The sequence below is a fragment of the Notothenia coriiceps genome, unplaced genomic scaffold (assembly GCF_000735185.1).
Source record: "Notothenia coriiceps isolate Sejong01 unplaced genomic scaffold, NC01 NC01_scaffold00000339, whole genome shotgun sequence".
In the NCBI taxonomy this organism is placed as follows: domain Eukaryota; kingdom Metazoa; phylum Chordata; class Actinopteri; order Perciformes; family Nototheniidae; genus Notothenia; species Notothenia coriiceps.
This window is the reverse complement of record NW_011333040.1, coordinates 7796829-7817960: the sequence shown is the minus strand read 5'-3', so window position 1 is coordinate 7817960 and position 21132 is coordinate 7796829. Positions and strand designations below refer to the sequence as shown.

General features: G+C 43.9%; 2 protein-coding genes across 9 annotated transcripts in view; one reads left to right on the top strand and one right to left on the bottom strand.

Annotated features, from left to right (window-relative positions):
* nup205 (nucleoporin 205) overlaps positions 1-14917 on the top strand; it is a 78858-nt gene extending 63941 nt beyond the window's left edge. Inside the window, exons 7-30 of the mRNA XM_010777025.1 lie at positions 6007-6088; positions 6212-6376; positions 6478-6602; positions 6739-6853; positions 7025-7174; positions 7266-7340; positions 7534-7691; positions 7794-7874; positions 8020-8211; positions 8424-8625; positions 8708-8806; positions 9031-9179; positions 9576-9767; positions 9886-10007; positions 11486-11618; positions 11844-11970; positions 12095-12168; positions 12288-12416; positions 12615-12741; positions 12982-13154; positions 13316-13445; positions 13546-13674; positions 14249-14325; positions 14437-14917. Coding sequence (XP_010775327.1) covers positions 6007-6088; positions 6212-6376; positions 6478-6602; positions 6739-6853; positions 7025-7174; positions 7266-7340; positions 7534-7691; positions 7794-7874; positions 8020-8211; positions 8424-8625; positions 8708-8806; positions 9031-9179; positions 9576-9767; positions 9886-10007; positions 11486-11618; positions 11844-11970; positions 12095-12168; positions 12288-12416; positions 12615-12741; positions 12982-13154; positions 13316-13445; positions 13546-13674; positions 14249-14325; positions 14437-14589 — 3159 coding nt within the window. The 3' untranslated portion in view covers positions 14590-14917. The remainder of the gene's footprint in view (positions 1-6006; positions 6089-6211; positions 6377-6477; positions 6603-6738; positions 6854-7024; positions 7175-7265; positions 7341-7533; positions 7692-7793; positions 7875-8019; positions 8212-8423; positions 8626-8707; positions 8807-9030; positions 9180-9575; positions 9768-9885; positions 10008-11485; positions 11619-11843; positions 11971-12094; positions 12169-12287; positions 12417-12614; positions 12742-12981; positions 13155-13315; positions 13446-13545; positions 13675-14248; positions 14326-14436) is intronic.
* Positions 14918-15005: 88 nt separating this feature from the next.
* Positions 15006-21132, bottom strand: part of fgd4a (FYVE, RhoGEF and PH domain containing 4a) — a 184909-nt gene continuing 178782 nt past the window's right edge. For 4 of the 8 annotated variants that reach the window (XM_010769766.1, XM_010769774.1, XM_010769794.1 and 1 more), the window contains 9 exons: positions 21040-21098; positions 20810-20956; positions 20312-20484; positions 19693-19723; positions 19528-19608; positions 19313-19438; positions 18312-18449; positions 17700-17840; positions 15008-17607 (listed from right to left, as the gene is read on the bottom strand). In XM_010769766.1, the coding sequence (XP_010768068.1) occupies positions 17338-17607; positions 17700-17840; positions 18312-18449; positions 19313-19438; positions 19528-19608; positions 19693-19723; positions 20312-20484; positions 20810-20956; positions 21040-21098 (1166 nt within the window). In that variant the 3' untranslated portion in view covers positions 15008-17337. Of the gene's footprint in view, positions 17608-17699; positions 17841-18311; positions 18450-19312; positions 19439-19527; positions 19609-19692; positions 19724-20311; positions 20485-20809; positions 20957-21039; positions 21099-21132 lie in introns of all 8 variants that reach the window. The other 4 variants (XM_010769760.1, XM_010769752.1, XM_010769787.1 and 1 more) reach the window with 3 other exon arrangements.

Genomic DNA, 21132 nt, shown 5'->3' with positions numbered 1-21132 from the left:
ATAAAGAGTCTGTTCACCGATGACTTTAGTTAGAATGATTGACGACAGACGCGTTTAAGAGCCCGCGCTCAACCGCCTGAAATAAACGAATGAAATTGTAGTAAAGAAAGTACTACCCAGATTCGGTTAAAGAACCATAACCCCACATCGGATTGGGGTCGGTATTGGACCGCCGAACGGTGACACTACCCTACATACCCCGCCACGGTAAGACGTGTACGCAATTTACGTAATTTATAAAATTGCGTTAATTTAGTTTTTAATTAATGGCGTCGGCATTTGACGCTATATAAAAACTGTCGTAATCAATAATGGGTTACAGTAAAACCATATGACGAAAAAAAAACACATAAGATTTGACTCAATAATTCTGACTAAAATAAGAACCTTAGCGAACAATAAAAACTGTATGAATGGAGTCGCAGTACAACTATTAGTATGCTGTCCGTGGACCTCCGTCTTACAAAATCGACAACCGCTATGCTGCGTACTAGGAACCCTTACACTGTTTATTTGGTCGCAACCTATTGACTCCAAACCTATCTTACTTGATGCTGTTGTGTACTATGTGTCGTAACTAATACTTACTTCCGCTATCGTAATTGTTGACTGTCACTGGTAGAGTACGTTACCGTTATAACTCAGTTCGTCGCAGGGTAAAGTTCATGGAAACTACCACGTAGCGATGGACGCTTTACAAGTTACTACTCTCGGCTCGTAGCTACACAGGAAGACTCCCTACTAGGTCATCTCGTCGACGATGTGTTCATCTAGTCGTAACCTCCGGGACCGATAGACTCCTCCATGTACGTGTGGTTGTCGAAGACGTCCCGGGTTCAGGTCGTTCGTGACTGCGACGTCGTGATCAAGGTTCACCTGCAATAGACGTCCCTCTACTCGCTCGTCTCGAACAGTCCTGTAGTGTACTGTGTATTCGTCGAGGGTAACAACACTTCCGTTCACGCTAGTACAAGTGAGACGTGGTACGCTATCCCACGTTCTCCACAGTCGACCGCGTGCGGTGATGACGTCGTCCGACTCCGTCTCGCAGTCGACACCCGCTTCAGCAAGTTCGGCCACCTGTCACTCGCGGCGCGCTTCTTGTTGGACTGCGGAGTCTGCAGATACGACATGTCCACGTGGTTCAGAGCTCGTGTATCACGGTGAACAGTTTATGCTTTGGTCCTTTGCGCGACGATAGACGCTTTTGTGCATTCCGTACTATGGACGAAGACGTTATCTCCTTCTTCTGCCTTCGATCCTTGATCTAGTCAAGTGCTCTTAGTGTCTGTGTATTTCGTCTGAGGGAAAACAAGCGGTCGTTCACGTATACCAAGAAGAGGTGGTCCCTTCCCACCGTATCCACAGGTCGACCGGCTGGGAGGAGGTCGTCCGACTCCGTCCTCGCAGTCGCACCCGGCTCAGCAAGTTGTCCACCTTGTACTCCGACACCGGGCCCGCGAACACCGGCGTCGACGAGCGGGACATCGAGGTGATAGAGGACCTGTTTCAGACTCCCGACCCCGAGCATCAGTGCGTCGTCGAACACCTTGTGGAGGTCGTGTCGCAGTCGTTGAGGGTGACTCTCTGTGTCGTTCCCCTCTGTTCACTCATACACATCAAGTTTCTCGTATGTACGTAGTGTACAATTCTCTGACCCACTCGAGAAATGGAAAGAGTCAGACCTACCGCCTATACGAGCCCACCCCTTTCCCCTCCTTGTGTCTCAGTGCGTTCTTTCAAGCCATACCAACCTTTCGGCCCACGCGCATCGGGGCGGGATTTAATTGTCCGTCCGACGAGAGGTGGTTACACGACTAGTCCACTGTCTTCGGGGCACAGTCTTCCTATGAGGAGTGATCGACCTGAGCTAGAGTAAGTCGAAGGTGGACTCTCAGTTTGTTTCTGTTAGTTGTTAACATGTTGTCATTACAAGTAGAACAAGTTCCTACTTGTAAATTATTTTTCCTTCCAAAAATGAAACTTCTCTATTTTTCTTGACATTGAAAATACGTCATTTGAAAAAAAAAAAAATTTATTGGACGTGCGAAGTTCAGATTAATAAAACGTATAAACCTAGAATTTTTATACGGGTTATCCGTAGTCAGTTTACCAACTACGACTTTTTAGTAAGGTACATTCTTCGTAGAATAATATATATAAATAAACATATAGAATAATCGTTATAGGAGCTTCATTTCGCTCTGGATTGCTTATAGATTTGAAGCGTTTGTGTTTTCTGAGTGGAGTTAAGGTCGACGGACGGGACAGGCCAGATGACAGACTTCCTGACACCATTCTCTTGTACTTCTATGTGTGTGTTTGACCTTTTTGCTTTTGTACGGAATTGTCTTACATACAGATAAAAACACTTCAGTTCTCTTATTTTTTCTATCTATGACCATATGACTCCTATTTTACTGAACCACTGTTATGTAAACTTTCAAAAGATCACAAACCAGACATATTATCGGTTTTATAACGGGTTTTGAGTGACGAGATAGGGGTTATACTTTTATTTTGGCATACGCGGCAAAGGAGTTCAGCTCATTTTGACGACGTTCGTTGATAAAGGTCATAGATGCAGTAGCTCACCGCGGCTTCGTGAAAAATTTACGTACAATTTACAGGTCGTAAGCGCGGTGAGATACTGCATCATATATTCAACCGAGACGTCGTACAATGAGCTGTAACTCTTTGCCGGGCACTGGAAAGTCTTTGATACAAATTTGAGTAGTGAATTGGGAGGACAACAAAGTACCAGTTTAGACTGGCTAAGTGATGAAAGTAGTTAAGAATTGAAAAACCAAAATCTAAGCTAACCGTAATTCCGAAAACTATAGGAGTTCATCTAGTAACTTGTATATATTTTAATGACTAGTGGTTGAAAGTATCTTAAAACCTACTAAATCATTTGAAACACCTTTGGGTACCACTAAGGGCGAGTTTTTACTGGTGGTATTTCTTTTCCTTAATCATTGGTAGGTCTAGTCTATTTTTTTGTTGTGTGTGTGTGTGTTTGTGTAATCTACACAAAAGGGGGGGAATACACGGGTAGGGGGGTGTACCTAGTGTGACCGTGTGTCGTTGATGTACAAGTCACAGCATAAGAAGACATATAAATGACCAGTCAAAAGTACATATGGTCATCAGACTATTTATACATTCAAACTTTCCCACAAGTTACTTTTAAACCACTCCTAATTACCAAAAACACAATTACATTATCGTCAATTTGTCCTGGCACAGTTCTAAACTGGCGCTTGTGGTTTCATCTTTGTGTATTTGCTTGTGTTGTCCCCCCAATTAACAATAATAATTAAAAGTTGGGCCGTGATTGGCGACTCACATAAGGTCACTGACCGGTGGTCACTCCGCCGCTACGAGACCATCTGAAGGGGTTTTCGACGCGTCCGGGTCCGCGTCCTGGAGGGCGGAAGTCGCCCTGCGACGTGACCCGTCGTCGGGGGTTGTAGTTGTGGTGGCCTCAGGTGGACCCCCTACGGGTGGTGGTCGCGGTCCGCTCGGTAAAAGGAGGGATACCTCTTTCTCTTCGTAATATCTGTTACATAGATTCGTTTTTCGTGTGGATTTATTGTGAATCTCTATCCTGTAGAGTATTTGGACTTGTATGCTAAGAAAGGTCCTCTATTCCACTCACATTTTCCTGATGATTTTTGTAGTGTGGTCGTAATTACGGGCTGGAGGAATTACTCAAAATATTAGGTGATTTATGGACTCGTTCGGTATCCGGATCACGGGGAATTATTATTATTATTATTATCTAAATTAAACAATCCGCCGAAAATGTCCCGAGGGTTTTCGCGAATGTTCTATTATTCACTTCTCTTCTTTTCCTTTCTTTCCTTGTTGTTTATTTATAATCAATGTTCGTTTATTATGTTTTTCATTCACCGGACAAGCGAGGTATGGGTACACTAACTAGCCACCACTCGTCGACCCCGTCCTTCCTCCACTCAGGGAAGGTCCGAGAGGAGTACCCACTAACGGAGACTCCCTGCCCACAGCCTTGACACGACGCAGACCCAAACCTTTTCAGGAGGCGGCGTCAAGAGTTACCATCTCGTTAGTCCCTCACTTTTTCACAAAGGGTTCTGTGGCGCCCGACCCGGCCTTGGAGGACCTGGCCAACAGTGGACGCATGTACTTGTACTTCTAACAAACCATAGAGTAACCTAATGCTAATGCTGTTTTCGATCTGTTATCTGAAATTCTCAGACCCAACGTATAGTGGATGTAGACTTCGGTAACGTTGCACGGTATTTCAGTTAAGTCTATGGGGTCTCCAGTTTGACGTGGAACTTACGAATTTGTCGAAGTTTAAAGTCTCTCTTTATTTTTTTTATGACACAGACAACAATAAGTTTTGGGGTCTGTTAAGTAAACGGACTCTTACAAAGGACAAGAAATGCTTGTTTAGCGAGAATGACACGCACCCGAGGCAACCAACTCGTCCCGGACTTCCGCTCACACTTGTGACTCCCGGGCAACCGCTCAGCGAAAGTCCGGGTATGCCTATATGCCTCTATATATCCCACCTCCCGTCCTCCAGAGGGTAACTGCCGTTTCTTGAACCTGTCTTTACCCCTCGTTTCGTATCTTGTCCCTCATAAATTGACTTTCAGGCTCGTAGCCTAATACTAAAGAAGCCGTCTTTCGGTTACTTTAGATTCGTTAGTCTATATTAACTATCTCTTTTGGAAAAAAACACGTAAAAGGTTCTTTTCCGTTCTAGAGTGGGACAAACACCGCCTCCGGAAACGTCCGCGGTAGGGGTCCATCCTGGGTACGGTCTTCCACACAAAACGTCTCTGGAGGACACCCTGTGGTTTTAACGTTCTTGGGTTAGACGGTCGCGCTTTACCCAGGAATGGACATTTTGAGAGGATAGACGTTTCCGTTTCGTCATTGGTGTTGCACGTGTTTGAGTTTGGGTGTCACAGTTCGTTCAAACTCACACTTATAAGGCAAACCATTACCTTCCAAAAACATTTTTTTATGTATTTGTGGGACTGCTCCAAGTACTCTTACCCAGATTCAGGAACGCATCGCGCACCTTCGAGCGAGAGGTAAACATTTCTGTACAACGTGGTCTGCCCGTAGGAGTAGTACACGAAACGGTTTTGAAAACTTTTGTCACGTAGTGATCGTCTTCTCAATAGAACATCTTTGATAATGTCTTCTGGCCAATCAGAATCAAGATAACGGCGTGGTGTTGTTGCAGGAAGTCCCGACGGAGAATACTTTTGCTGTAGTACAGGGGTGCACATAACTGGTACGCAGGTTATGTGCGTAATCTGAAATGCGTACCGTCACTTGTGTCACAAAGCGCATTTGCGTACCGACGTACTTGTGAAGCTTTTCCAGAAGGCGGTTAGATCACCGGACGACAGAGTCGGTCTGCCCCCAACCCCCCCCCTATAGAAATCAACACGTAATGAAATAAGACCCCACGGTTTGATGATTGATAGGTGTGTGGGCTGTCTTTCATTTTGACACACAGAAACATGTTATAATAAACATAAATACTTTATGTTAAATGGATATATCTGCCTTCTTTCATTTATCTTTCCATTCCCACAACAATATACATAAAGAAATGGCATATTTTGGACATCGAATGGTGATTAATCATGATTAATTAATTTTTAAGCTGTGATTAATCTGATTAAAAATTGTAATCGTTTGACAGCCCTAGTAATAACACTATTTTACTCTAGTTGTATATATTTTTAGATTATTTAAATTAGATCCTATAGCCTGATTTCTATAAAAGCTATTGGTACATTCATCCAGTGTAACGATACTGTACTGTATAATATCTACATTAATATGTTATGCTGTCTAAATAAATTGGAATAAAGCTCTTTTTGTGTTTTTGTTGTTGTTTGGTTTTACTCTAATTCACGGAGGTGTTTCTGTGTTCATGTTGTAAAGTGTTGTTTATGATGGAAGATGATAACTCTTTTTGTTCCTGTCCCTCAGGCTGTGAGTGAAAAGCTAATGGCCGGCTTTGTGGAGTGTCTCGACAATGAAGAGGCCGAGGAGGGAACAGAGAACGGAGATGGTGAGTCTGAAAAAATGAAGTTTAATAATAAAAGATCTTCTGCATTAGGTTAAATCCTCCTGTCTTGATACTGTGAGAGCTACACACTCAAACTCACCTTCTTCCTTACCCTTAACCCTCCAGAAGCTGACGCACAACAGAAGGTCGCAAGAATCCGACATGAAACACAGATCCATCTGCTGAACCTGCTCATCACCTCCTTGGATCTGAAGACACCAAACCTGGCCCTGTACCTTCTGGGATATGAAGTCAAGAAGCCTGTGTCCTCCACCAACCTCCAGGACCCAGGTCAGACTCCAGCTGATGGCCTGTTCAGTTTGGATGGGATTATAGCCAATGTTTATGTTCTGGTGAAGATGAAATGTTGACCTTGCATTTGTGCGTTACAGGTGTATTGGGGTGTCCACGCAGCTGCCTGCACGCAATCCTGAGTCTGCTGCAGAGAGGCACAGAGAAGAGATCAGGACCTGTGCTCACTCAGCAGGCCCCTCACCTGGCTGAGCTCTGCTACCAGGTACACTACATCCTCTATTAAAAAGACACCTTGATTCTAATGTGTCATACCCGTTAGGTGAATGTATACATGGTATTTCTGTGGGCTGATTTATTTAGTTTTTTTTACCCTGTCTGTCTTTGTTTTCCTCTCTCAGGTGATCTACCAGCTGTGTGCCTGCCCCGACACATCTGGACCCACCATGCGCTATCTGAGGACCAGCCAGGACTTCCTGTTCTCTCACCTGCAGCACCTTCCCTTCATCCTGCCCAGTGAGTAGATCATTCTCTACTGACTACTAAAATATATCAAAACGGGGATCAGAGATGTGATTAATACAAAAGATGAAACAAAGAGGCAGGAAATGTGAACGCAGGATGTCTGTTGAATGAAAGATGTCTTTTATTTTTCATTGCATCAATTCTACCCTCTGCTGTCCTCAGGTAATCAGATCGCCGCTCTGTCCCAGATGTCGTGGCTCATGAAAACAGCTGCCATCGAGCTGAGAGTGACCTCGCTGAACCGCCAGCGCTCACACACGCAACGCCTCGTCAGCCTGCTGTTGGACGACCAGCCTCACACTCAGCGCACAGGTATCCGTCTTCAAATTCAGTTCAGTTCTTTAGCTTCCTGTCAGAGCTCCCAAATGCATGAACATAAGAACATCCTTACTTTACTTTATAGCTGATGGAGAATCAGGAATGGAAGAAGAAACCAGATCAGTCTGTGGCTTCCTGCATTTCGACACTGTTTCTAAAGGTTTGTGCTCTTTGGAACACATTTAAACATTCTATATAGAAATGCAGTCAACACTTAAGGACACTTTACCAGCTTGAATGTTTTGAGATTTGTAATCAAACTGTCATTAAAGGCTCTTAGGGAATTCCTTCATTCTAATATTATATCAGATTCTGACCTCTTACTCTCCTCCTGTCCCTGTTGGATGCATCAGTACGCAGGAAGTTGCTGAGCGTGCTGGACGCCATCGACTTCAGTCAGGATATGCCTGAGCTGCTGCAGCTGGACTTCTTTGAGCGCACTCAGATAGAGCAGGTGATCTCTAACTGCGAGCACGTCAACGAGCAGGGACACACCGTGTGCAACGTCAAGGTGAGTCTCAAGGTCAAACACGTACATTTTCATGTTTTCATAACTAACATTTTGTGTTTGATCTTCATCTAATCAGTGAAATTATGTTATTATTTCTCCCAGTTGCTTCATAGAGTGCTTGTGGCAGAGGTGAATGCACTGCAGGGAATGGCAGCCATTGGACAGAGGCCGCTGTTAATGGAGGTTAGTCATCTCAAATGAATGACTTATTATTTGTGTAATCAGGCAGCATTTGTTGGGGTCGGATTACCCAAAGACATCATGCCTGGTTTAAATGTAAATGTTAAAATGGCCCTTTTTGACCAATGCTGTGGTTGTGCTCTTCTAGGAGGTGAACTCCATCCTGCAGCAGGTGGTGGAGCGCAACCGCGTCCGCAGGAGTTTGAGTGCAAAGCGAAACGCACTGCGGTCGTGGAGGAGCCTGGTGGAGACGCTGCTGACCGCCTGCCCCGCTGACCTCATCCCTGCTGACGACAGGCAGCTCATCATCAGAGACCTGCTGCTGGACCTGCATGACAAGGTCAGTGAGGCCGTTTGGCACATAGAAGGGGGATGAGTGCAGCTATGGAGATTTGTATTATATTGTGGGGGAGATTTTTAAGGAACATACTCAAGGGTGTCATGGATTTTATTCAGATATCATGTTTATTGCAATCAAAGTAAATAGCTAACATAGCAATCACCAGATAAATCTTACAGAACTAAATAGAAATGGTGCTTTGAATTGTCCAGGTGTTATCTGAGGATGCAGCAGGAGAACTGATGCCCATTGTCGCCGGGGCAGTCTTCACTCTGACAGCTCACCTCAGCCAATCAGTCCTGTCCGAGCAGCAGCAGGGGGCGGGATTAGAAGTCTCCTCTGGCTTCGCCTCAATCGCCAACTCCGCCCTGCATCTGATTCTCCGCAAGCTGCTGGACTTCATCCTTTGTACTGGTTAGTGATGACATAAATCCACATTTGTCACGTGGGATATGTTGCTAGGTGATATTTTATAATATTGTCTTTAACACTTCAGGAGGAGGATACCAGCGCCTGCGTGCTCACCTGTATGGCTCCCTGCTGTACTACCTTCAAATCGCCCAGAAACCTGACGAACCAGACACTCTGCAGACAGGTACAACACAGAAACATTAACACAGACTGTCTGGAAAATATTTAGGGATCAAAAGCTTTATTTCAAGTCTGATACGGTTCTCTTGTTATTCCATAAAGTGATTTATTGTCTGATAGATGCTGTCTGAATTGAGTTTGGACCGTTTCTTTTACAGATACATCTTTTTATCTGTTGTTATGTCAAAGGGACAATGTATAGATGTTTTCTGCTCTCCATCCCTACAGCGGGGAAGGCCATGTGGGAGCGTCTCACTGCCCCCGAGGACGGTTTCTCCAAACTGCAGAGAGAGAATCTCTCTATTATCGAGAGCTATGGCAATTCTCTGATGGAGGTGGTGTGTCGGGACGCCTGTGACGGCCATGAAATCAGCAGGGTAAGAGCCATTACAGGAGAAAAGCATGCTCACTCGGCCATTTCAGCACTTTGGACTTCAGTGAACTTTAAAGCTTATTAAAGATCTACTGAGCGGCTTAAAATAAGATGAATCCAGTTCTAAGTAGCTCAGAAATACCTCTGTATTTACTGGAAGCTAGTTCACTTTTTGATTTATTTATTTTTGTTAACACTCACTTACTTTTATTATGCTGCTTCCTTATTTTATTTCATGTGTGTTCGCCTCTTTTATTTGATAGTCCAATTATTTTTATTATCTTTCATCCGCTCTCACTTTGCTGTTTTGCTGCTGTAAATGCAGGATTTATCACATTTCTTTGCTGCCTACACTCGGGCTTGTTGTCTTACTCTCTGCCTTTTTATTTTCGCCTGTCAGATGTTGGCTCTGGCGGTGCTGGACCGGATCCTGTCCATAGACCGGCAGAACCAGTGGCTGGTGTACGTCTGCAACAGCGGCTACCTGCGCTCGCTGGTGGAGAGCCTGAGGCAGGACGACGTGGCCCTGCAGACCCTGCTCACGCCTCAGCCCCCCCTCCTCAAACCACTCTACATCTACGAGAGCAAGATGGTGAGGACATGTGCAGACATACTGTTTGCACTGTTTTCAAACAAATGGATCATATCAAGCACAAATAGATCATATCAAGCACAGGTTTATGAAGGTATGACTCTGTGTGTGTTCTCAGGCTCTCCTGACCCGCGTGGCTAAGACGGGTCAGGGCGCTGTGGAGCTGCTGCGCTGCGGCCTGGTGGCACAGCTGATCGAGTGTCAGGTGTTTGACATGGTGCCTGACAGCGATGCACACAGGTATGCATGTGGAAAGGAAAGAAGAGTTTAAAATGTTGTTATTGGGTTTGAACTGATTTACACCAAATAAGTGTAGAGAGTACCAAATACTATTTCCTCAGTAAAACAACACAATGAAACTCTTCCAAGTAAAAACAGTCAGTCAGCAATAGGGATGGGTACCGAGTCCCGGTACTAAACGGGCCCCGAGACTGAATTATTAAAGACCGTGGTACCGCTAAGCTCCGACGTTAGCGGTCTTTTTATCGGTACTGGAGACATGTAAAACATATGTCATGTGTGTCATTGCTACACAAACATTATATTGCAGTTTTAGTGTCGCCAACTCCGTTTCTAACATGCAAAAAGACTGCAAAATGCGTCAATGATTATTTTTAGTATTATCGATCTCTCTCTCCCGTCTGTGTGCGAGGGGGCGGGGCAGTTTACACACACGCGGCTGCTACACGCAGCAACACACACACACACACACACACACACACACACACACACACACACACACACACACACACACACACACACACACACACACACACACACACACACACACACACACACAGAGGAGATGGCGGAGAGAAAGCGCTCCGAGGTGTGGTTAAACTTTACCCGTCTCGATGTGGACAATCCTCGTTACCAAAAGCGCAATAAGAGTTTAGCATGTCAGGGCGGTAACACGAGCAATTTGTCTAAACATTTAGCAAAAGTGCACCACATTCAGACGGAGAAATGCACCGTTTGACTGTCTTTCTAGTAGCTCTGTAGCCCGATCCACGAGTAACGTTTCCACGTCAGGTGTTATGTATGCTAGCAGCAACACACGGAGTTAACTACATTATACAAACATGGTTTAATGATTAGAGGTAACTGAGTTATTTTTTTAGTTAAAGTTCTGTTTACAGTTCTGTCATCAGATTATTTAATACGATTTGTTAAAACGTTGTTTCTTTTGATGTGAAATATTATGTATTTAATTTAAATAAAAAGCAAGGATAGTTTTGTTCACAATTTCTTTAGTTAGTTAACCTTTTTTTTTTCTCCAAAAAACCGATAAGAGTACCGTTAAAAGACCGGATCGATAATCGGTATCGATAAAAGTAGTAGTACCGTTAAAACCTTAACGATACCCCTCCCTAGTCAGCAAATTCTTCTTTTAGGAACATTTTAAGTAAACGGTAAATGGACTGTACTTATATAGCACTTTATCCAGTCTTTAAGACCCCTCAAAGCGCTTGACATACTACAGGTCATTCACCCCTTCACACCCATTCATACAGACATATAGACTATGGGCTGGGATCGAACCCACAACCTTCTGGTTGAAAGACGACCGCACTCCCTCGCAGCCACAGTCACTTTACTTTGTTGCTTTTTCGAGTGCATTTAAATAACTTAATGTTCTTTCTCTCTGTTCTCATAATGTCTGATCCTCAGTTGTGTATATCAAAACATACGTCTGTCTGTTCCCTGGTGCTCTGCAGGGTGGTGAGGGACCCCTCAGGCTTCATCCCCAGCCCCATGGACCGCTACCGGCAGATTCTCTTACCGACCTTGAGGCTCTTCCAGGTGATCCTGACCTCTACCACCCTGAACCACCAGCAGGGGGCAGCACAGGTACGCACACGACCATTGCTCACAAAGACAATGATTATCTTATTTGGATTTTTTTAAATAAATGAACCCTAAAAATCCTAGAAGTCTGTATGTTGTTGAGGATCCACTTGGATACAAATGCTGTCTCATACGTACAGATTCTGTAGACCCTAGTTGGGCTGAAGTGAGAAAGATGTGTGTATTCTGGACAACTTTAGAAGTAACTTTCTCTCTGTGTGTGTGTAGGTTCTCCAGTGGCTGATAGTGCACTCTGACACCATTCAGTCCCTGTTGCGCTGTCCGGAGCTCAGTATGGGAGCTTTGCAGGAGCTCTCCCTGCTGACTGGCATCATCAGTAAGACAGCTCTGCCAGGTAAAATAATAAACACTCCATCGACTCTTTTTTTCATTCACTTTGCCATCTATTCTATTTCCATTGTGCGAATAAACACACCAGACAATGAACAGTGTTATTGACGTCCTGCTTGGTCTCCCAGGGGCCCTCGAGTCAGGCGGTGAGGTCAACAGTGCGGCTCTCATGGAGTTCCAGGGTCACATCAACAGATTCCAGGTGAGACAGCTGCTTTTGTTTTTATTAGGATAGTATAGACGTTTCTTTATGTTGGCTATCCCTGGTAATACCCGATCAAATGTAGGTATTGTATAGTAATGTGTTTCTTCTTTCTTCAGCGTCTCTGTCTGTCCCTGCTTGGCCGTCTGGCAGGCAGCGAGAGGGAGAGGTTACTGAAGCAGGCCGAGATCTCTGCGCCTGCTGACTCGGCAGAAAGGCGAGAGGAGATGGAGGTGGCCATGCAACAGGTATGAATTAAAACAGCCTATAAATGAGCTTCCTCCCTTGAAATGTGTTTGCATCGTCAGAAGTAACCAACTTTCCTTTCACATATTCCAACAGCAAGACAGGGATAGATAAACCACTGACACGTTGTTTGTTGTATGCTTAGTCATGATTATTCATCAGTACTGCGTTGTGGATGACCTGCTGTCCTCTGTCCTCAGGTGTGTGCTAACATCATGGAGTACTGCCAGACGCTGCTGCTGCAGAGCTCGGCGCAGGCTCAGTTCAGCATCTGCCTCTTCAGCCCGTCAGGCAGCGAGCCAGCGGGCCGGGACGGGGGCCGCGCAGGTCAGTGATCATTACAAGAAGCAGTGGAGGGAGTCTGACTCTGTTTACAAGGCAGACTCTTCTACTTGCTATTAAGTGAATCAGTCCGCATCCATTTGTCATAAGTTTTCAGTGTCAGACAGCTGATGGATGAATCTAGAAATCCAGAATCTTATCAGGCATTTTCAGCTTTTACAACAAGAGACCTTTTTATTATTAACACCAAAGTATGAAAGTGAACTGTGGCATTTTGTTTCACAGATCTCTCATCCGCCCTGCCATCAATGGCGTACTCCCGGGCCCCCAGCCTGGGTCTGGTCATGTACCTGCTGAAGAACAGCGCTGCGGATTTCTTCCGGTTCCACCAGAGTCACAGACAAAGCCTGGGCAAGCTGCAGAGCCTGGACCAGCTGCCTCCTGACGAGCTCAAGGAGGTAATGAGGAATACACTGACTCACGGCTCACACTCAACACACTGCTGAACAGCTGGTTCACTTGGATAAATGGTTACAGTAAAAAGAGGTGTGAATAATGAGCATCTGTGGCTCCAGCATGCACTGTCTGCACTTTCTAACCACAGACATCTTCTCTGTAGTTGTGCCAGGGCCTGGTGTCGGGCCCCGGAGGCGTGGAGAAGATCTCCTCAGTGCAGAGGAGCCTGCTGGCCAAGAGACGACTGGTCCAGCTGATCAACAACAGAGCCAAGCTGCTGGCCCTGTGCTCCTGTATCCTTTGGCCCAGATTCAGTCCCTGGACTCTTTGTGTATTTGTAGAAAAGCCACTCCATGGATTTCTGTGAAATGCCTTAACCTGCCTCCTCTACAGATGTTATCGAGACGTGTTTGTTTGTACTGTGGCGCCACCTGGAGTACTACCTGTTGCACTGTACTCCCACCGACCCCAAGGACTCCCCGATGCCTGGAGCCAGTTTGTATAGATCTCGGCTCACAGACGGTAAGAGGCAATCTTATGTACTTATTCATATATGCACATTTTTATAAAAGATTACTAGCAGTGTGCAGACCTTAGCCCTTTTCGCACAGGACCAGCATTACCAGATAGCCTCAAGTCACTTCTGTTGCAGAAATCTTAATCATGTATGAATCTGCCATATCTGAAATTAAATTTAGGTTTTGTATAAATTGCGTAACATTGCCCTCAAAAGAAATCACTTTTGTGGACACTTAAAAGGCTCATTCGCACAGGTACCAGAGCAAGAGCTCTTGTCAATATTGTTTTATAAATAAGATTAGACCATATCATATATCTAACATTTATCCAATTAAATATAAATATTTTAATATTTGTAATATGTAGGTGTTGCCTAATATCCTGTGAATAAAGTCAAATTAAAAGTCAAATGGCAGACTTCCTGTGCAATATGCCGTGGGTGTCATTTCTCCATCCCAAAGGTGCGCTGGTTATACTAGTCCTGTGCTAGTAGTGCTCTAGTTAGGACACTTCCCTCGTGAAGCTATTGATTGCAGTTAAGCTAAATCTAACAAATGTAATTATTGATGTTCTTCAGATTCCTTTGGCGGGCTGCAGGGAAGCGGAGGTCGCGTCCTCGGTCTATCTCGGGTCAGCCAGCAAGACCTGGACCTGGTAAGAAACAGCGAACACACACTTTGAATGCTGCCCTGAGAAACATGTCCTGCGTCTGTAAAACCACCTCCATTATTCCTGAACCTCTCTCTCCTGTCTTGTGCCCCTCAGCTGAAGAGCGACATGGCCACAGGTTTCGGAGAGGCTCTGCAGAGGAAGCTGCTGGACGTGGAGGGTCTGTACAGCCAGGTCCGCTCCCGCTACACCTTCATCCAGGCCCTGGTCCGCAGGGTCCGCGGCCTGCTCCGACAGCCCAAGAGCTGAGGAGACACGCAAACACAAAGACTGTCCAAGAGCCACAGTCTCACCTGGACTCAGAAACTCTGCCACACAACATCAGAGAACAACAAAGGACTTCTGGCTACATAGCTCCTTCTGACTGACCTGTAGCAGCTCCTCTATGGAATATTGTGGGATGGTAACGTGACAGCACGTGACCTAATTATGTTTGACAAGCGCTTCTCAAAGAAGTGAGAAAGGATAACACACTTATGACATTTTTACTCGTTAAAAATATTTGATATCATTTGTTTGGTCTGATTCCTCTCCCTCTTTTTCTTTTGTGAAATTAAACGTTTTCTAAATCTGTAAATTACTTGTCCTTTGTGTGTGGACTGGACTGGAAAAGGCAAACAGGACTGACATGCACCCAGGTGAGAATACTGTAAATGGAAGGTACTTCCTGTTCAACTTTCTCACTTTGACAGATGTCCCCGTTCGTTTTAAGTGCATGTCTGGCATAACTCAAAGTGAAACACTTCTTATCAGGAGAGGAGACACAAAACAAGGAACCAAAACGAGACGTTCCTTTTTTGAAAGGGGCTCTTTGTGCCTCTACCTTCACATGTCTCCATGCTTAAATGTTCAAAAGGGTCTTTATTTACTGAAACTGTCTGTGCTGCGGCACCTCTTTCCACCCTCTGTCTGAAACCAGAGCCCAGTCTGCTCCGATTGGTTAGCTGGCCGGTTCTGTTGTGATTGGTCAATCGCTTAGAGGGCATTAACATGCAGAAAGACCTTGATATAACACAACAGGAAATGAAAACCCACCCCAAAATATAAGGGCCCTTTTTAAGGTAGCATCACAATGAGTGGTTTGAGTTACCATGATAACACAGTCAAGTTATTCAAACATTTGTATATTACAACAAACAAGCAAGAACCCCATATCATATCATTTTTCTTTGAAGGTACACTCTAAGACTGTAAAGTGCGTCGATTCTCAAACCTTTTGGTGAGGGATGAGAGCATACAAATCTGCATATACATTCAGATATTACAGACGGGAAGTCTTGTGCTCTTGTCTTTTTATTTGAATACTGAAGGGGGGAGTCCAGGGGGGGGAGACTCAGGTGAGCACCTGCATTGAGCGGGGGTATTCGCTGTCACACTGAAGAACCCAGGTTTCATGTTAGTTCGAAAAAATCTCCTCAGAAGAAAATACGATCTACCTACTGCGCTTCTTAGTTGACAGTCAGGGTACACATTTGTGCTACTTTTAACAGATCATGCTTTTCATACTCTATAAATTACTTTAAATAATAAAATTAATTACAGCATTAAAAAAGACATTGACATTTCTCGCTGTATCTGTGATTGTTCCTCGTTCGCATCTTTATAGAAAAACGTGATGATCCCGGTCCGTCTCTCACATCCTCAGTTTTGGGCCATATTAATTACACATGATTGCAGAGGGCCATTTGAATTCAAAGAGCACTGTCGAGGCCTTAGGGATGGGCGAAGTATGACAATACATAATGTGAGACCGTAGAATGTATGAACTGCTTAAATAGTTTCTTACAAAGTAGCTAAACATTTTAAAGGTGATTTGCATTTACAAATACATTACCTATTTGTACATTTTTCCAGGAATAATGCTACTCAAGCTGTGAATACAGTTGTATATTGTCTCTACAGTGAACGTCTGACAGAATGACATCCTCAGGGTAATCTTGAGTTAAGCTTTGGACTTGTTATACCTGACAAAACATTGGTAGCAATCAGGTAATACCTAATGGAAGTCTATTGGGTTGCATCATGGGAAATGGAGGACTGGTTTGTACTAGGGGGTATCTCTGCTTCAATCTGTCTTGCAGTCCTCCAACATTACTTGAGCTGTGATACAAAAATTGCTTTATGTTGCAAACCAATGAGCAGGACTGACTTATTGTACGGGTAGTCAATTTGATCTATAAAATATTTTTTAGATACATTTTTTACGACAAATGTATCACAATACGTATTGTCATTACGTTATAAAACTGTAGGAATTAATTTTTTTACTATGTTCAGCTGCCCATATATTTAAGACTGGTTACTCCTGTAGCTTAATAGAAAACACAACACCAGATTTTTGGTTAAAAGTGAATACTTTTCACTGAGGGATGAGAAAGGGAGCTGGGACCATCATTATCCAAGCACACGACCATTTTCCCAGTTTTGGATCCATTTTCTCAAGCAAAGAAAAAGTGGAAAACTGTAAATATTTTTGTTATACTTAGACATTTTCTATGTTATCAAAACAACATTTGGGATTGATTTATGTACACAAAAACACATTTTTCCTTTTTTGAAAAGGAAAGAAAAAAACCCATTTATACTGTACAGGTACAGAGTTGAGTCACAGCACCGTCTGGAACGTCCTTTAGCTTTGATTCACTTCCTGTACAGCGCTGTGGAAACCCACTGTGGTGGCTCAAGAGGAGCTGACTCGGATTGAAAGTCTTCGAAGACTGAGTTTGAGCTGTCTTTTATAGTGCCTGTTGGAGAAGAGTCACTCAATCCTGACAGCTCTAGTGTTGACTGCACCAGAAACATCCTTTAGTAATCCAGCACGGTTCTAGCAGTGAGTCAGAAGTGTGAACACATCCAGGAAAAAACGGGAGCATATCCAGCACTGATTTATCTCGTTGTCTTTAGAGGACAGCATAGAGAGTGTTCGTTTGTGCTTGCAGTGCACATCCTGTCTTTCTGTAGCATCTCCACAGCAGTTAGCTTGTAGTAAACACACTTCTATGAGCTATCAATACTGGCTTCCTGTGTGTTGTTGTTGTCCGTCACGTTGGCGCTGCCCCCGTTGGTCTCAGGGCACTCCGGCACCTCCCCCCTCACCGCCACTCGGATGACTTTCAGCCAGCGCTGCTTGAGCTCCTCGGTATCAGCGGCAAAGCTGTGGATGGACTTGGACTGGGTGAGGCGGAAGACAGCGGGGGGGTCTGTGGCCCGGGCGCTGTCGTCCACGTTGTAGCCCAGCAGGGGGATGGTGCACTGGGCCTTCACGTCCTGAGGAGGGAGGAGGAGAGTGATGCATGAATGGATGGATTTCAAATTGAAATGGGTAATGAAATGTATGCTTCATGTTGTTGGTGTGTTACCTGCGGAGCTCCGTAGAGATAGAGCACCAGTGACTCCTTCTCGGGGATGACACACCACACTTTCTGCCAAGCTTTGGTCTTCTCACAGTACTGCAGGAAGCCACACATGATGCTGCTGCCTGTGAACTGAGCCGCCTCGATCTGCAAATGAGAAGAAAAAAGGAGTTGGTTAGTTAAATCTATATGAATTATTTACAAAATCCTTTTCATGATCCCAGCATTATATTGTCTTTAATCAATATACTATAGGTCTCAGATATATACAAAACATGTCTCTGAAGTGTTTGGCTGAAATACCAAACAGATCATTGCAGCATCCCACAATCCCCTCTGTTTCAGCCCCGTTTCAAAAGTGCTGATTCTCTGTCTGTTACTTTACATGAAAATAAGGAGCCACTCCCCTCAGAGATATTTGGTTAAAAATAACACAATGTAAAAAAATAACATTCCGCTGTGTCCTTGGGCAAGACACTTCACCCCAAATTACTCCTGTAATTTAACTTTGGATAAAAGCGTCTAACAAGTGACATTTCACGTAATGTAATAAAAGACAAAGGATTTTGCATAATAGGTGACCTTCAATGTATTTATGTATCATTATATGGTCTTCACCTCCAGGATGCCCTTCTTCTTGCCCTCTGCGACCCCTTCTCCGGACAGGATGCGGTAGCAGTCCTTGCAGACTTTGTGCGTCTTGTTGTTGTCATATTCAAGATCCCACTTATTGTCTGAACATTTCCAGCACACCACCTGCAAGAAAGAAGAAGAACTTAATGTCAGAATACACCAAGCTCTAACAAAAGTTATACCTAGTCTTTCAAATAAAGTACCTTAAAAAGGTATTGAAGTGTTTTTGGGGCATGATAGCAGAAAGAAATGACAGCTTCTGAGAGCCCTTTGACTGTGTGACTTTAACATGGGAGAACATTTCATCGTCCTGTGAAAGCCCACGTATTGACCCTAATCTACAAAATGTATCTTTTTATTTATTTATTGGCTCATTCCTACATAAAACAGTTAAGGGTGGAAATACAGAGTGCAAGTGCAGACGCTGTAAAAATTGAAAAAATACCTAGGGGAAAAAAAGAATACAGAAGAGAAGACCCCTTAAACCAGTCACAATGTGTATTTGTTGGAACTGTAGATATGACATTTTGCACCAAAATCCATACGTTTATGATAAAAGGCAGGGTGTTATTGCAAAAATGTGGAAGTGCTGAGAATGGACTTTTAACCCACATATGAACTCTGGTTGAGATATCTTTTAGAAGTAGAAGAGGTGTCTGTTGTGTCTAATCTGAAGCACCTTTCTACTATGCTATAAAAAATAATAAATACAAATAAAACAAACAAGTTAGTGGGTCTTTCATTCAAATCGGACTATAGTCATCAACATCTGAGTTATTTAGTCAAAAGTAATACAGGTAGGAAAAGGAGTGTGCTGTTTTTATTTTCCTGAAACCACAACCAGTCACGTTTGAACTCTTCATCTTGATGATAGTGAGTTCTGGATGTGTAAGTTCACCTGTTTGTGAACTCCCCTTACAGATGCTCTCATCCACCTCCAGTACAATCTGCATAATGCCTAACGTAACAGCATCAGGATTACTCACGTATCCGCAGGCTCTGCAGTGGTGCCTCCTCCGCGTCAGAGCGTTGAAAGACTCTCTACACTTCATACACATTGTCACTTCATTGTCGCGGATCCAGCGAGGGGCGCGCTTCCCCAGCTCTGCGTTCTGCATCAGAAAATAAAAACATACTGAGTGACAGCGCAGAAAGGTGTGGACGGGTGTTTCTGTGTGAACAGCTTTGATGTGACACTGACCGACACTTCCTCCTCGTCTTTCAGTGCATTCTTGAATGACTCGTTTTTCTGCTGGAAGATCTCAATGGTCCTCTGGAAAGCCTGTGACAAGAACAGCAACATGTTACCTTCAAACACATTCAGTCAAACAAGAGAATACATTGGTTCTGTGTATACTGTACGTACCTTAATCCAGCCTGCCTTGTCCTGCTCTGAGCTGAGGAGAAAAATAGCCACAATGAGAATTACAAATGATAAATTATGTATATGTATAGCCAGAAGTCTCATTTTGTTTTAAAGTGATTGAAATACATTTTTAATAATGATCCAAACAACTCTTCTCCTGTTTTTATGACTTGAAAACAAGTAACAAAAAGGTTTTTGTTTTGTTTATGTGTTGTTGTAATACTTATTTTGGCCACAAGAGACTTAAGTGCACTACTGCATAAGGATCTAAGGGACTCAAATCGTTCATGTTTCCAAGCTTAAAGACTGACCGAAAAATAATATGACATAACTTGCTAACACACCATGTCAGTGTACCCTTGTGTAAAAACTATTTGTTTATGAGAAGAGGGACCCTTTTTTCCTGTTTCAGATATAAAAACATTTAAATAAGGAATTTAATATTTATTATCCTGACAAAACGGTTTTGCACTTGTTCTGCAGGAGATACAACTTTTTGGATTGGACTTAAAAAACTGATGACCAGATTTTCCTATTTTCGTCTCAGGTTTTCCGTATAATCTGCATAAACACTTCGATAACCTCTTCTCCTGTTATGTATGTTTCTCTCTTAATGTACCTGGCCTGTAGCTCCAGCATCCTCTCCTTCCCGGACACCTGGAAGGTGTGAGGGTAGTCCTCGTTGAGCGTTTCCAGGACTTTCATGCCGTCGATGCCGATCCGCGTCCTCACCGTGTACTTAGTGCCTCCCAGACTGAATTTAGGCACGCAGTACAGCAGCATGTTGTTGAACTGGCAGAAACAGAAAACACAAACGTTTGGATCAGTGCATTGTTCATATCCGAAGGGGGCCGTCTTCAACACTGCAGACAACCTGAATTAAACAGATGAATTAAACAGATGGGAGACATTCATGCTGAAGCTAATAAGAAAAAACCCAAACGTAATTACATTATCTGGCGATCTCAGTGATTTAGAGTTTTCTCTATGTGCCCCTGATGCACTCTCACATGGAGGGGTTCCTGGCTCGAAATGCTTCACTTGTTTCAATTGACAAAGTCTCGCCTCAGCATGTTCCCCTCATTAGATAAGGAGATGTGTTTGTGCTTTCTCTCACCAGGAAGAGGTATCGCTCCATGGCCGAGGTGTTCCTGGCCGCCAGCTTCAAGATGTGGCCCTCTTTGATGAACTCGTTTGAGGGGTTTACAATGTCCTCCTCCTCCCCCAGCATCTCGTATATCTCCATCAGTTTCTTCAGATTCTCCTACATTAGGAGGGGGCGTTTATGTTAGAGGGATATTAATATGTCAACGAAATTGAGAAGTTGTTTAAAATGTCTGTACTTACAGATTTTCGTATAGCGCTGTTCGAGTGAGTGGCTGCTGTGGCGATTATTTCTATTGATTCTAAGGGAAAAAATAAACCGATTACATTAATATA